The sequence below is a fragment of the Sus scrofa genome, chromosome 1 (assembly GCF_000003025.6).
Source record: "Sus scrofa isolate TJ Tabasco breed Duroc chromosome 1, Sscrofa11.1, whole genome shotgun sequence".
NCBI lineage: Eukaryota > Metazoa > Chordata > Mammalia > Artiodactyla > Suidae > Sus > Sus scrofa.
The window spans coordinates 44,255,425-44,271,467 of NC_010443.5; the positions used below are offsets into that span (position 1 = coordinate 44,255,425).

At 36.5% G+C, this 16,043-nt stretch overlaps 1 protein-coding gene across 2 annotated transcripts in view; it reads left to right on the forward strand.

The window, feature by feature from the left end:
* The window catches only part of GOPC (golgi associated PDZ and coiled-coil motif containing), a 46,523-nt gene that overhangs the window by 16,061 nt on the left and 14,419 nt on the right, over positions 1-16,043 (forward strand). Inside the window, exons 2-4 of one of the 2 annotated variants that reach the window (XM_003121242.5) lie at positions 9,510-9,674; positions 11,046-11,069; positions 14,996-15,171. In XM_003121242.5, the coding sequence (XP_003121290.1) occupies positions 9,510-9,674; positions 11,046-11,069; positions 14,996-15,171 (365 nt within the window). The remainder of the gene's footprint in view (positions 1-9,509; positions 9,675-11,045; positions 11,070-14,995; positions 15,172-16,043) is intronic. The other variant, XM_003121241.5, reaches the window with a different exon arrangement.

A 16,043-nucleotide genomic window follows, 5' to 3' on the forward strand; every position in this document is an offset into this window, starting at 1 on the left:
CATGTGTGATCTTAGGCAAATTGCTTAAACCTTGACTTCCAGTTTCCTTAACTATTAAAAAAAGAGAGAGGGAGAACATGATAAGAATTACAGATGATGCATGGTATGTGTATGCCTGCCATATGATAGGTAGATGCTTGCTTTGTGGTAGCTGTAAATATTAAGTTAAATGTAGGTATTGTATCTATAGAAACACATTTTTCCTTATGGCTATCTGCTTGATAACACTTCCACTTCCTTGCCCTGGGAGTAAGAATTGGGTTCAAAGTGCTGTTTTGCCACTGGTCACTTGGGTAGCTCTAGAAATAGAAGCAGCCTGGATGGGCCTTAGTTTTACTATCTAAATAGTAATTGTCATAGTCTTTATATTCTCTAAGGTCTCTTTGAATTATAAAATTCTGTGATCTTAGAAAGGTAGCTATTGAATAAAATAAGGAAATTTCTAATCTTGACATAAAATTTACCATTGACTAATCTTTCTTAGCAACCAAAATGTTTATATCATAGACAAGAAAAGTTATTTAAATGAACACTGTAAACCAACTATAACAGAAAAAATAAAAATCATTTAAAAAAACCTACACACAAAAATTTTATTGAATTTAGAGTAAATTTGAGACACTTGTATTCCAGAAAAAATAAAATTGGGCTTTGTATTTTCATACCCACATCCTTACTTTGTAAAGAATTTTGTTTTGAAGTTGAATAACCTCTTGAGAAGTAATATCACTTAATGAAGAGTCCATGCTTACAGTAAGCCACTTTGGGAAGATTTGCATTCTACCCTGTTTTTCTTTGCTCTTTTAGAATACATTTCTGATTTGAATATTAGTCTGCCAAATTAATTAAAGATAACACTTCTGCCTCTTTAGCATCTTTCTTAATGCAAGAAGTTTTACTCAGTTATTAATAAATCATGAGATTTTTAGTTTGAAACATTAATTGTGGTAGGACAGCCAGACAGCAAATGCCTGTTGAAACACACAGTGTACTTCTTGCCATAGACATTTAGGTACAGTTGTCCCTCAGTATTTGCAAGGGGTTGGTTCCAGGCCTCCCACCTCCCACCCCTGCAGATGCCAAAATCCATGGCTGCTAAAGTCCTTTATATAAAATGGTGTAGTGTGTGCAGATAAGCAACACAAATCTTCCTATATATGTTAAAGCATCTCTCGGTAACTTAAAATGCCTTACAGTGTAAATGCTATGTAAATAGTTGCCAATATGCGGCAAATTAAGCTTTGTTTTTTAGAACTTTCTGGAGCTTGTTGGGGTTTTTTTCTAAATATTTTTGATCCACAGTTGGTTGAATCTGTGGATGCAAAATGTGTGGATATAGAGGGCTGACTGTAAATCTAACTAAACCTTTAGATCTACTTCCAGTTTATAGGAAATATAAGGAATAGAGGAATATGTTAGACAACACCACAAAGAAACAGTAAGACAAATTCAGAATGAAAGTCAAAGTAATGAAAAAAAAAAAGGCAAGAATTGTTATAGATTAAATGACTTACTTTAAACATTTTCTGTGTAGGTTTACTTTAGTATACGCTTCATATTGTTCAAAAAGGATGGATATTATTCAAGTATTTATTTTCCTTTTGTGATCACTTTGTCTCAAAGATTATAAAACTTTATAGGTTTTTGTTTTGTTTTTACTAAGAAGGATTTTCTAGGAAGGCTTGTTTGTACTTTAAAGGAGTAGTCTTCAGGGAGTACTGAACATTGTCTAGTAATAGGTAATTTAAAATTTTTGTAATTTATTTTTGGTGGGAAATTGTTAAATTGATGAAGGTCTATAATACGTTTTAATCATACATTTAAAGTTTTTTTTCTTTTGGGGGGTTTTTGGTTGGGGTATTTGTGAAAGTTGTATAAAAACTATTAAACTTAGATGCTGTTCTAGAAGGCAATGGAAATGAAGTTCACTTTATTTAATCTCCTGCGTATGTTTCTTATATTTAAAGAACAGGGTCAAGTACTAGTATTATTTCTTTTAGCATTTAAATTAATGAAATTTTTTACTGCTTCAGATTTGCAATAAAAGGCCTAGCCCACTACTTTAGTTACTGTCTTGATGTGGCTATTGAGTACTTGAAATGTGACTGATCCAAATAAGATGTGCTCTAAGTGTAATATGCACAATGGGTTTGGAAGACTGAGTATGAAAAAAAAGGTAATATTTTGATAATTGTTTTATATATTTTAATGATAGTATTTTAGATTTGTTGGGTTAAGTAGCATATATTATAGACTTATTTGACATGTTTAATTTAACTTTTTAAAATGTGGCTACTAGAAAATTTTAAATTATGTGTGTTGTTCACACTATGTATCTGTTAGGCAGAGCTGGACTAGAACATCATAGCTTTTCTATTGCAGTGAAAATGTGAGCAGAGGATTTCTGGTCTGAGAAAGATCACAATGAATGGATAGTTCTAAATTTTAAAAATATCTGGGAGTTCCCATCGTGGCACAGTGGAAATGAATCCAACTAGGAACCATGAGGTTGCAGGTTTGATCCCTGGCCTTGCTTAGCGGGTTAAGGATCTGGTGTTGCCAGGAGCTGTGGTGCAGGTTGCAGACATGGCCTGGATCTGGCGTTGCTGCGGCTCTGGCGTAGGCCGGCAGCTACAGCTCTGATTAGACCCCTTGCCTGGGAACCTCCAAGTGCCCTGGGCGCTGCCTCAAAAGGCCAAAGACAAAAAAATAAATTAATTAATTAAAAAAAAATCTTTTGTAAAACAGAAGTAAAGTTACGCAAGAAAAAAATCCATTGTGGGAGTTCCCATTGTGGCGCAGTGGAACTGAATTTAACTAGTATCTGTGAGGATGTGGGTTTGATCCCTGACCTGGTTCCATTGATGGTGAGCTGTGGTGTAGGTTGCACATGCAGCTCACATCCCGAGATTCTGTGGCTGTCACTATGGCCAGCAGCTTCAGCTCTGACTCTACCTCTAGCCTGGGAACTTCCATTTGCCATGGGTGTGGCCCTGAAAACACAGAAGAAAGAGAAAGGAGAAAAGAAAGAAAGGCTGATAGAAATAGAATCCAAATTGAGCAGGGCAGAAATATGAAGTTTGAAGGGAAGAGAGTTTGTATTCAAGATGGGGATGAATACTTGGAGTGTATGTAGAAGACATAGGAGGTTAATTTAAAACAATGGTTCTGGCTACAGAGAGGCCATGATTTTAAATAGTTCACTTTAAGGCCAGAGGAGGGAGCCTGCTAGCCATGAAGCTAGGAAAGCTGCTTATGCTCACTTCAAACCCCTTCATGGAAGTCTCCTACAGAACATGTACTACATGAAACCTATTTCATTTAGACATGAATAACAGAAAAGGATTTTATTTAAACCTCGTATAAATGCACTGTAATCAAAAAAGGTAAACATTAATATAATAATATGACAACGGACAATAAAGGCATGTCAGAAAAATAAGGCTACTAAGCAAATGGAAACTAAACTGTGTTATAAACTAAAAGAAGTTAATAATGTTACTCATCTGTGAACAAAAGAATGATTCATAGATAGGAAAACTCAGAAATAAAGTAATAAATAAAAATAAAATTTAAAAAATGCTTGTAGAGCTTTGGGAAGAAATAGGGAAAAAAATCATTTCAGAACGGAGCTTGGAGTTCCCGTTGTGGCTCAGTGGTTAAAGAACCCGACTAGTATCCATGAGGACATGGGTTCAATACCTGGCCTTGCTCAGTGGATTAAGGATCCCATGGCATTGCCGTGAGCTGTGGTGTATGTAGGTAGCAGATGCAGCTCAGATCCCATGTTACTGTGGCTCTGGTGTAGGCCAGCAGCTACAGCTCAGATTGGACCGCTAGCCTGGGAATCTCCATATGCCTCAGGTGCGGCCCTAAAAAGACCGAAAAAAAAAAGGAGCTTAATTTGGAAGGAACATAAAAGATAAGCAATATAGGAAGAGAAGGAGCATATACAAGAGGAAAAAAGGATTTGGGAGGAAACTGCAACTATAAAAGGGAAAGAATAATTAATATTGGTATAATTGAAGTCCCTGAAGAATCATAAAACAAAGCAAATATTTAAAACTTCTGTCAATGAACTCTGATTTATTGCTGTAGCTGTGACTTAACGTCACTGCTATAGCTTGGATTTGATCCCTGGCCTGGGAACGTCCATATACTGCAGTTTTGGCCAAAACAAAAAGCCTCAAGGAAAGACAATATGAGTCTAAGATTTTTATATCCAGCAAAACTGACTTCAGATATAAAGACTATAAATAGATAATTAGGGAGTTCCCATTGTGGCGCAGCGGAAATGAATCTGACTAGGAACCATGAGGTTGTGGGTTTGATCCCTGGCCTCACTCAGTGGGTTAAGGATCTGGTGTTGCCATGAGCTGTAGTGTAGGTCGAAGACTAGGCTCGGATCTGGTGTGGCTGTGTCTTAGGCCAGCATCTGTAGCTCCAATTAGACCTCTAGCCTGGGAACCTCCATATGCTGTGGGTGCAGCCTAAAAAGCAAAAAAAAAAAAAAAAAAAAAAAAGGAGAAGAGAGTGTCTCGAAAGTAGTATAAGCTTAACGGTTGCTCATACTTATTAGCTGAAGTAGCAAGATGATAATTTATTAAGATACTAGAGAAGAGTAAGAAAAGGGGAAAGAAAATGTTAATAGTTTAATGACTGTTCATAGCAAGGATGTTAAATATCAAAAGAGGAAATTAAAGATATTATCTAAAAATTATTAAAATAATTATACAAAGCTTCCAGAATACTAAAAAACAGGTACTTTAAAATCAGAGTGATCAATTACGACTTTGCATGTATACATGGTGTATACTTCTATAAAAGGAAAAATACAAAGATTAAAAATAGACAAAATTAGGCGTTCCCGTTGTGGCTCAGTGGTTAACGAATCCAACTAGGAACCATGAGGTTGCAGGTTCGATCCCTGGCCTTGCACAGTGGGTTAAGGATCTGGCGTTGCCGTGAGCTGTGGTGTAGGTTGCAGATGTGGCTTGGATCCACTGTTGCTGTGGCTGTGGTGTAGGCTGGCGGCTACAGCTCTGATTAGACTCCTAGCCTGGGAACCTCCATATGCCTTGGGTGTGGCCCTAGAAAAGGCAAAATAAATAAATAAATAAATAAAATTATACCAGGTAAATGTAAATAAAATGAAAATATGAGTTGCAAACTTGATAACAGATAAGGTAGAATTCAGACCAAAAAGCACTTAATTTAGGGGAAGAAACTGTTGACACATTGAGCCACATTAAAATTAAGCCCTCTGATCATCAAAAGATACATTTAAGAAAGTTAAAAGACAATCTGCAGAATGGAAGAAAGTATTTGCAACTTATATCCAATAAAGGAGTTTATATTCACAATAATATGTTCTATATCTATGTGTGTATGTGTGTGTGGAGAGAGAACTCCTATAAATCAGTAAGAAGAAATAGACAAACCTGTAGAAAAATGGGTACTTCATAAAAGAGTATCCAGTGGGTCAATAAACATATGAAAATGTGGTCAAACATAGTAGTAATCAAGAATTTTTTTTTTGCTACACCCCTGGCATGTGGAAGTTCCCAGACCAGAGACTGAACCCATGCCACAGCAGCAATCCGAGCTGCTGCAGTGACAACACTGGATCCTTAACCCCCTGTGCCATGAGAGAATTCCCAAGAAGTTTTACTTTTTTACTTTTAAAGCCACAATGCCACCCCATTCCTACCAGAATCGCTACAGTTAAAAAGACTGACAATATCAATTGAAGGCAAGGTTTTAAAACCAGGGGTTCTCATAAATGACAGGTGTCAGTTGCTATAATCACTGGGAAAACTGGCCTTTTCTACTGAGGTTTAACATATTTGTACTCTGAACTGGAAGTTTCTGTCCTAGTTATATACTCACCAGAATTGTATTCCATAGAAAGCCATGTGGGGTGTGCTAGTGTCCCTGTCATTACCACCTTACTTGCAAATGTTGTGTGGCTAAAATGTTATCGAGAGAAAATGTTCCACAGTTATATGGTGTTAATGGTTCACAATTCTATAAATATACTGAAAATCATTGAATTGTACACTTTAAAAGAGTGAATTTTATGGTATGTAAATTATATATCAATAAAGCTGTTATTAAAAACCAAAATTGTTATTGAGAGCATGTAGTGGTTTCCTACCAGATTTAATCTCGGTTTCGGTTATTACGAGAAGCCATTTGTTGTATCTAGCTTCACTTCCCCATCTGTACTGGACCGATTTGTCAGTGTACAGCTCCTCTTTTAGTCTAGTGTCCTTGCTAACAACATCTTCATATTCTAGTAAGTACTTTCATGTATAAGATTAATGATCTTGGGAGGTTCCCATTGTGGTGCATCAGAAATGAATCTGACTAGGAACCATGAGGTTGTGGGTTTGATCCCTGGCCTCACTCAGTGGGTTAAGGATTTGGTGTTGCTGTGAGCTGTGGTGTGGGTTGAAGACGTGGCTGGGATCTGGCATTGTTGTGGCTCTGGCATAGGCCCGCAGCTACAGCTCCAGTTAGACCCCTAGCCTGGGAACTTCCATATGCCACGGATGTGGCCCTAAAAAAAAAAAAAAAAAAAAAAAAAAAAAAGATTAATGATCTTGGAGTTCCTATTGTGGCACAACGGAAATGAATATGACTAGGAACCATGAGGTTGTGGGTTCAATCCCTGGCCTCGATCAGTGGGTTAAGGATCTGGCATTGCTGTCAGCTGTGGTGTGGGTTGCAGACATGGCTCAGTTCCTGTGTGGCTGTGGCTTATGTCGACAGCTGTAGCTGGGATTTGACCCCTAGCCTGGGAACCTGCATATTCCAAGGGTGCGGCCCTAAAAAAAGAAAAAAAAAAAGATTAATGATCTTATGAAAATTGTCAAAGCCATGAATTATCTGTTTTATTTTAATAGTTTTATTTAAGTATACAGTTGACTTAAAATATTAATTTCAGATGTACAACATAGTGATTTGATATTTTTGTAGATTATGCTCCATATAAAATTGTAAAATATTAGCTATATTCCCTGTTGCTATACATTACATCCTTGTATCTTATTTATTTTATACCTAGTAGATACTCTCCTATCTTAAAATTGGGGAAACTTGAATGGAGACAGAAAAATTTATCTGGAATCACAAGGCTAGTATTAGAATTTGTTTCAGCTTAAAGGTACTTATTGAGGATCTTTTACATACTAAGCACCAGTTGGTGCATTTGGGAGATTAAGGTAAATTCCGGTCCTTTGGTCTTTATACTCAGGATTTACCTAAGTTGTTTCTAGTTTGTATCTGCCCTTGCTGGTCTTATCTCTTGACTGTTTTACTGCTTCTGTTTTGTCCTTGTTTTCATTTAACTTCAGAGCCTATCTGAACTCCCTTTTCTTCACTTATCTTCTTTATTTTTATTTATTTGTTTTTTGCTTTTTAGGACTGCACCCACAGCATATGGAAGTTCCCACGCTTGGGGTCAAATCAGAGCTACAGCTGCCGGCCTATGCCACAACCTCAGCAACACAGGATCCAAGCCGTGTTTCACGGCAATGTGGGATCCTTAACCCACTGAGCAAGGCCAGGGATTGAACCCATAACCTCATGGTTACTAGTCAGATTCATTTCCGCTGCGCCACAGTGGGAACTCCTCACTCACCTTCTTTAAATTTTCCTTTACTTTGAATTCCTTGGGACCTGACCAATTCTAAATATATCTGTAACTTACCACACTTTTCTTTAGTTGGTTTGAGTGCCTATTTATCGCCTCAGTTGAAAGAAGGCTTATCAAGAGCATAAACAATAATCCATAATTTAGAAAGTATTTTCTTATTTTTTTTCCTTTGGGCCAGCATACTTTTTGGCCCCTGGATGCTTATTAGTAAAGTTATGTTGAGGAGTTTCCATTCTGTTGCAGTGGAAACAAATCTGACTAGTATCCATGAGGATGTGGGTTCAATCTCTGGCCTTGCTCAGTGGGTTGGGGATCCGGCATTTACTTGAACTGTGGTGTGGGTCTCAGACTTGGCTCAGATCCTGCATTGCTGTGGCTGTGGTGTAGGCAGGCAGCTACAGCTTCAATTCAGTCCTTACCCTGGGAACTTCCATATGCTGCAGGTGTGGCCCTAAAAAGCAAAAAAAAAAAAAAAAAATTTGTTGACTAGAAAACTAAAGCCTTGCTTTGATCTACTGGTTAGTTGGGAAGGTTAAATGCACACAGGGGATACCTCCTATGCACATTTGCAAAACAAAGTATCAATTGTGAAAAATGAAAACCCTCAGATTGATTGTTTAAGTGGTTCTGATGAGTTGTTCTGCTATACTGTTACAACTATAGCTTACACAGAACTCTGATCTTTTGGGCCCACTGTAGTCTCAGTAGTTTGTACCTTAGCTCCTAAAGCAACTACTATATACTGGTTAGACTGATTTCGAACTAGTATATTCTGAGGTGAAGACAGAGCAGCACTTATTGACTGACCTCTCCTGTAAGATACTTTTTTTTTTTTTTTTTTTTAAAGAGTGCACCCACGGCATGTGGAGGTTCCCAAGCTAGGGATTGAATCAGAGCTGTAGCTGCTGGCCTACACCACAGCCACAGCAACACCAGATCTGAACCATGTCTGCAACCTACCCCGCACAGCTCACGGCAACGCTCTGCGGTCTTTAACCCATTGAGCAAGGCCAGGGATCGAACCTGCGTCCTCATGGATGCCAGTCTGATTCGTTTCCCCTGAGCAACGACGGGAATTCCTCCTGTAAGATACTCTTAATGTTAGTGGACCACTGTAGCACATTTATTGTCTCAATAGGATGATGAACCATCCTATACCTATATGTTTTCATAAACTTTGTAAATAAAAATGAAACTGAAAAACTTTAAGCAAAGTAAAATGGAACTAGCATTCTCTGTTATCAAAAGACAGTTTATGGTAGAGTTCTCTTTCTACTCATATCTTACTTGTACTCTTGGTTTTATGTCAGTTTAGATGGATATCCTATAGCTCTATCATAATGGTCTTCTAGTGTTCATTCATTTGAAAGATAGTCTCGCTTTCATTCTTGAATAATAATTATTAGAGTCAAAATTAAAAAAAAAGTGAGCATACCTAATTTTTTTGTTTTTTTTTTTAAATATTTTACTAAGGTATAGTTGATTTACAATGTACCAATTTCTGCTGTACAATAAAGTGACTCGTGTGTGTACATATATATATATACACATATATATTCTTTATTATATTTTCTATCATTTCATAGTCTATCCCAGGAGATTGGATATAGTTCCCTGTGCTATATAGTGGGACTTGGTTGTTTACCCTTCTAAATGTAGTTTGCGTGTTCTAACCCCAAACTTCTGGTTCATCCTTCTCCCTCCCCCTTGGCAACCACAAGTCTGTTCTCTATGTCTGTGAGTCTGTTTCTGTTTTGTAGATCGGTTTATTTATGCCATGTTTTAGTTTCCACATATAAGTGGTATTATGAAGCATACCTAATGTTTTCTATTGTCGATGTTTCATAAGGCACAGTTGGTGGATCTGAAATCTGAACTGACAGAGACCCAAGCAGAGAAAGTTGTATTGGAGAAAGAAGTACATGATCAGCTTTTACAGTTGCACTCCATTCAGCTTCAGCTTCATGCTAAAACTGGTCAAAGTGTTGACTCTGGTACCATAAAGGCAAAATTGGTAAGTAGTTTAGAGAGTAACATATACTTACATATATTTTAGAGACTGAAGAAGACAATTTTAATGAGGCTTTTTAATTATAAAAGTTCATATATGCTTATGGGAAATTTAGAAAATACAGGAAATGTAAAAATCATCATAATCATCCACTGTCTAAAGATGATCAGTTGCATAAAACAGATATCCCAGGTAACGCTGGAATTATTCTTAAATAATACAAGTTATTTTCTCTCAATTAAAGTCCTGAGGCAGGGAGTCCAGAGCTGATATGATAGCTTCATAGGTACCAGGGATCCAGTTTCCTTTTTCTGTTGTGCTCAGCCATTTTTAGATCATGGTTTCTTTCTTTGGAATTTCTTCATATATTCATTCCGGGTAGGCAGAAGGAAGAATAAAAGGGCAAAATGATGCTTCCCAGCCACATTAGCCTTCTTTAAAGACCTTTTCACAAGATCCTCCTCAGCTTTTTGCCAGTCATTTAGCCATCTCACTGACTATCCCTAGCTGCATGTCAGTCCCTTAGTTGGTCACATGGCCACCTACAGTAAAATTGGAGTTCTGTTAATGAGAAGAAGGGGAAAATGAAATTGGGTGCCCACCAGTGGCAAATTTTTTCTTTTGTTCTTAATATAAGTATTTTCCCTGCCACTGATTGCTTTGTCATGTTAGCATAGTGTTCATTGTATAAATGTTCCATAAGTTGTTTAAATAGAATTGAAGTCACAGTTTAACCTCATATGTGTTAATGTGTGTACTGTATGCCAGACACTTTGTTAACTATAGGGGAACAGTGATAAGTATGACAGATAAAGCTTGGAAGAGGCAGGAAATGAAATGGTACTGATGGTGAGAGTGATGCATTTTAAAGTTTTACTTGTTTTCAGTTAATTCTATTTGGTTAATTGGTTTCTAATATTGATATTTCAGAATTTATTTAAATGAATATTTACACTCTTCTAGAGTCCTTTTAAATTCTGAAATTCTGTAAATCTAAATTATTAGTGTTATATACATTTAACTGAAATGAGTCTTTCATAACTGCTTTGGAATATTTGATGTTAATAACTGTTAATAACATTGAGAAACAATGTGCATTTTCACTGGAAAAGAATTCACCAGAAGTTTTAACTTTAGATTTGAAACATGGTACTGTAATGGAAAGGCACTAAACGAGGCATGTTAATTTTGATAGAAAATTTTAATCTAAAACTATACAGTTACTGTTGCTTATGGATTAGCAAATATATTTGTTCTAATAACTCTGCCCAAGTGATATGCAACATATGGGGATTTTCCTTGTAATAAATGCACCACTAAATACATTTATTTGTTTGATCTTTTCTAATTATAAAACTTTTTTCTTATCTTAAGTCTGTCCCCTCTGTGGAGGAGCTGGTAAGTATGCTGTTTCTGTTTTGCTTTAATATGTTATGCTGACGTGTTCTTAGTGCTTTATTTGCATATTACATGTTGTCACCTTGTATTTAAAATCGATGTTGATGGTAATTTTTTAATGTGCCAAAAGTTCAGTGGGTAGCCCATTGCTCTTTTTTTGCCTCATGTTAAAAGATTTTTCTTTTGTTTGTGATTAGTTGTCATTATTTGCAGAACCCATCAATTTTTGATAACTTCTGAGCTTTGTAACTTTCTCATACCTCTACTTTAAAAGAACAATTGGTTTTCCCACTTTGGTGTTGTAAAGATACATTATGCAGGCCTAGCTCTTTTCTTCTTTTCTATTTGAATTTATTCACAGAGAAAGAACGTGCATGTTGGTTTCTTGTTCATCCACTGCATGTTATAATATTAAAGCAGTCTTGAGAATAATTGTGTGGCCTTTGAAACAACTGAATTTTGAAACCCTTTATCATAATTTATTTTAGAAAATAACAATATATAAATTCTTAATATTTTTTTTTTTTTTTACTACCACAACTAAATCAGGTTCCAGGGTGTCATATGACTTTTGCTTCTTTTGAAAATATACTGTTTGGATATTTGAATACAAAGTTAACTTCTTCATTGCTACCTAATGAACAGATTAACTGAAAAAAAAATTTCTTTCCTTTAAATCTAAAAGTGTAAGCTTTCTATTCTTGCTTACATCTGTTAAGTTCAGGCTTGGAGTTTGTAAGATTCACTAGGGGTTTAAATCATTAAAGCAGAGTGGGGAGTTCCCGTCGTGGCGCAGTGGTTAACGAATCCGACTAGGAACCATGAGGTTGAGGGTTTGGTCCCTGCCCTTGCTCAGTGGGTTAACAATCCAGTGTTGCTGTGAGCTGTGGTGTAGGTTGCAGACGCGGCTCGGATCCCGCATTGCTGTGGCTCTGGCGTAGGCCAGTGGCTGCAGCTCCGATTCCACCCCTAGCCTGGGAACCTCCATATGCCGCGGGAGCGACCCAAAGAAAGAGCAAAAAGACCAAAAAAAAAAAAAAAGCAGAGTGGTGGCTTAATATGTTTCTCAGATTTCATTATATAAATGAAATATTATATAATAGCTCATTAAAGTAATTATAAGTACATAATCCTCAACATAAAATTTATTTAGCCCATAAACAAAGAATTCTTAGTCTTCTAGAAACTCTCTCTTTTTTGTCTATTTTGGGCCACACCCATGGCATATGGAGGTTCCCAGGCTAGGGGTCTAATCTGAGCTACAGCTGCTGGCCTACACTACAGCCACAGCAATGCCAGATCTGAGCCACATCTGCTGCCTACACCACAGCTCATGGCAACACTGGATCCTTAACCCACTGAGGGAGGCCAAGGATCGAACCCACAACCTCATGGTTCCTAGTCAGATTTGTTTCCACTGTGCCACAATGGGAACTCCCTGGGAACTCTTTCTGAAATAAACAGCATAAATGTCAATAAATGTCATTTAAAAAAAAGTTTTGTTCATGTTGCCTCAACTGTGGTTTCTTTTGAAACCAATACCTGCCCTAAAAGGAAAGAGATTCTGAAATAGAGATTTTAATAACTCCAAAGTTGTAAAAGGAGGATTCTAGATTATTAGTTCCTTATATTTTTATAAAACAACATCTAAAGGAGTTACTGTTGTGGCTCAGTAGGTTAAGAACCCAGCTAGTATCATGAGGATGTGGGTTCAGTCCCTGGCCTCCCTCAGTGGGTTAAGGATCCAGCTGGTGTAGGTGCAGATGTGGCTTGGATCCCACATTGCTGTGGCTGTGACATAGGCCTGCAGCTACAGCTCTGATTCGATTCCTAGCCTGGAAAGTTCCATATGCTGCAGGAAATTATGTTTTAATAGTTATATTTGTTTTTCACAAAAATTGGAAAGCCTGCTAATTAATCTTCCTTCTGTTTATCACATATGTAATGACAAATAGTTTAATCAAGAAGTGATAACTATAGTTAGCATTTGTTAGTTGTCATTCATTTTAGCTTTATGCTTTTGTTTTTGTTTTTAAGTTTGTGGTATTCATTGCCTGTATTTGGTTTTTTTTTTTTTTGGTTGTTGCTGTTTTGTTTTGTTTTTTTCTCTTTTTAGTGCCTCACCCATGGCATATGGAAGTTACCAGACTAGGGGTCGAATCAGCACCACAGCCACAGGAGTGCAGGATCCTTAACCCACTGAGCAAGGCTAGGGATCACTCCTGCATCCTCATGGATACTAGTTAGGTTCATTACCACTGAACCACAGCAGGAACTCCCTCACTGCCTGTATTTGAGTAAGCATCAATATATATTGATGTTTAAATATATCATATGTTGATATACTGTTGTCAAAAAGGTAGACCAAAGCAGACACTGAACTTAGTACCAAAATAGATTACATTTATTGTTAGAAGCTTGCTTACATTTGTTTCTAGCTTACAATAAGAAGCGAAATAATTACAGTAATCACTACTCATACATTAGAATGTCATTTGCCATTCACTCAAGAGAAACATTTTTCCTGGTGCTGAGTTAGCTCTTTATTTAAATCTCCTAAAGGGGACATGGTAGTATTAATGAACACTGTCATCCATATCTCATCAATAAATATAACCATATTTTCACAGCATTTATAGATTCTGTAAATTAGTAAAAGCAATTTTCTAAGTCAATAGAAACACTCCTACTCAGGATAAATGTAAGTTTACAATATTGGAAGGTTCTCTTGATCCAAAAATAACACTTCAAAGATCTTTCAGAGCCAATATCCAACTCTCAGTAGGGTTTTATTTGGCCACACAGTCAGGGTGTGTGTTTGAATTCGAATTTGACTGTTTTTAGGCAGGATTTTGTACTGTCTGTCTTCCTCTCCATTTTGTCTTATTTCTGCCTATCTGTTCTGTGCTTGGATTCCAAAGGCATTCACATTTGTAACCCTTGATCTGTAGGAATAGGTATACTTGTACTTTATACTTTGAAGGTAAATTGAAAATTACTTCACATGTGAGCTGGTGTTAAATATTTGATGGCAGAGATCTTGAGGTTATATTATATTCTCTGTCTAGTACCTATAACTTTGCATATATGGGTTAATCTGCCAAGTGGAGCATGGGATGGCATCCTTTTTTGAGAGCTGAAAATGGATAGCCATCTGACCTTATAGTAGGCAAATAAGGCCCGTAATTTTTCCTCAGAAAACAGTTCTTCAGTCACTTTAACATATGGACAAATAGATGAGCCAGATCCCAAAATTCAGTGATAATCTGTACCATAAATATACTTATCTATAGACATTTTTGAATGTGTAACTGTTTTAATGCAGTTGTTGCCAGCATTTTTCCATGACCATAAAATATTTTAAAAGAATTAGACTCTCTGTTCTAATTTAAGCATTATAGGTTTCTTATAATCTTCCAAAATAAATTGGTTATGGAATATATCTCTATGTAACTGAATAATATTGACTTATAGGATAGTTCCATTAGAGTTATTTTCATGTTTGGGCACAACCACAGAGTGATTATTTTAATCTAGTGTCTTGAGTCAGTTTTAGAAAGTAGAGAATAATTTGTTATTCATTGAAGCCATTCCTTTTAGTATGTGATAACATGAGCTTAACATGAGCTTAGAGAAGACTATTAGTCTTAGTATCTTCAGGATCAAGTTACCTCAGGTTATACTGTTAACTTTTCTAGAAGTGATTCTAACACTTTCTGGTACTAGTTTTAAAAAAGTGAATCCAGATCTTTGTGTTCCATTTTATAGAAATGAAGTGATAATTTTTATTGTATGCTTTCATTGTTGGTATCATAGATTGTGTGCTTTTCTGTATTTTAAGGAACATGGATTGTCACTACAGAGTCTTAAAAGTATTTTCATTACATTGGGTTGTTTTTGTTTTTGTTTTTTTTTAATTGCAATAGGAGAGAGAGCTTGAAGCAAACAAAAAAGAGAAAATGAAAGAAGCTCAACTTGAAGCTGAAGTGAAGTTGTTGAGAAAAGAGAATGAAGCCCTCCGTAGACATATAGCTGTCCTCCAGGCTGAAGTTTATGGGGCAAGACTGGCTGCCAAGTACTTGGATAAGGAACTGGCAGGAAGGTATGTGAAAAATGAATACTCTTGAGCTATTAGGTGACCAGTTGCAGATTTAAAGAGGTTGACTCTTATCTCTTACGGTAAATGAAATATTAATTTTTGTCCTAAGGGTGATTTTGTAGTTGATTTTAGCTTATAGTTGTTAACTTAATATTGATAGTTTTATGTATTGCAGATTTATTTAGCCATACTAAATAAGTATTTGCAGTTTACACATGCACACACTACTGGTAACTTACTGTGAAATGCTACTCTTAGAGTTGCACTTTTCACCATTTCACGCCTTGACACCATGACAGATGATGATGTTCCCATGTATAGCATGACTTCCATAGGAATTCTTCCTGTGATCACTGTAACCCAATGTTTCTTGCATCTCAGAAACATGTTGGAATGACAGTGGTTTTTATTGTAATTATGTGAAGTTCTCACATTAATTTTTACAATAAATTATTCACAAATTTGGTGATTCATTATTGGTACTAAGTAATTTTCTCCTTATTTTTGTATCATTAAAAACTGATGAGGAGCAGATAGAAATAATTTATCTTGAAGTGCACATTTTCTAATTTTATCCCATTTTAAATAATCATTTTGTAAAAAGAAACTGTCATTGGAAAAAATGTTTTGTACAGTTAGCCTCATTTAAAGACTAGCATGGGAGTTCCCGTCGTGGCTCAGTGGTTAATGGACCCGACTATTATCCATGAGGACACAGGTTCGATCGCTGGCCTCACTCAGTGGGTTAAGGATCCAGCATTGCCATGAGCTATGCTGTAGGTCACAGACGCAGCTCAGATGCTGAGTTGCTGTGGCTGTGGCATAGGCCGGCAGCTGCAGCTCCGATTGTACCCCTAGTCTGGAAATATCCATAT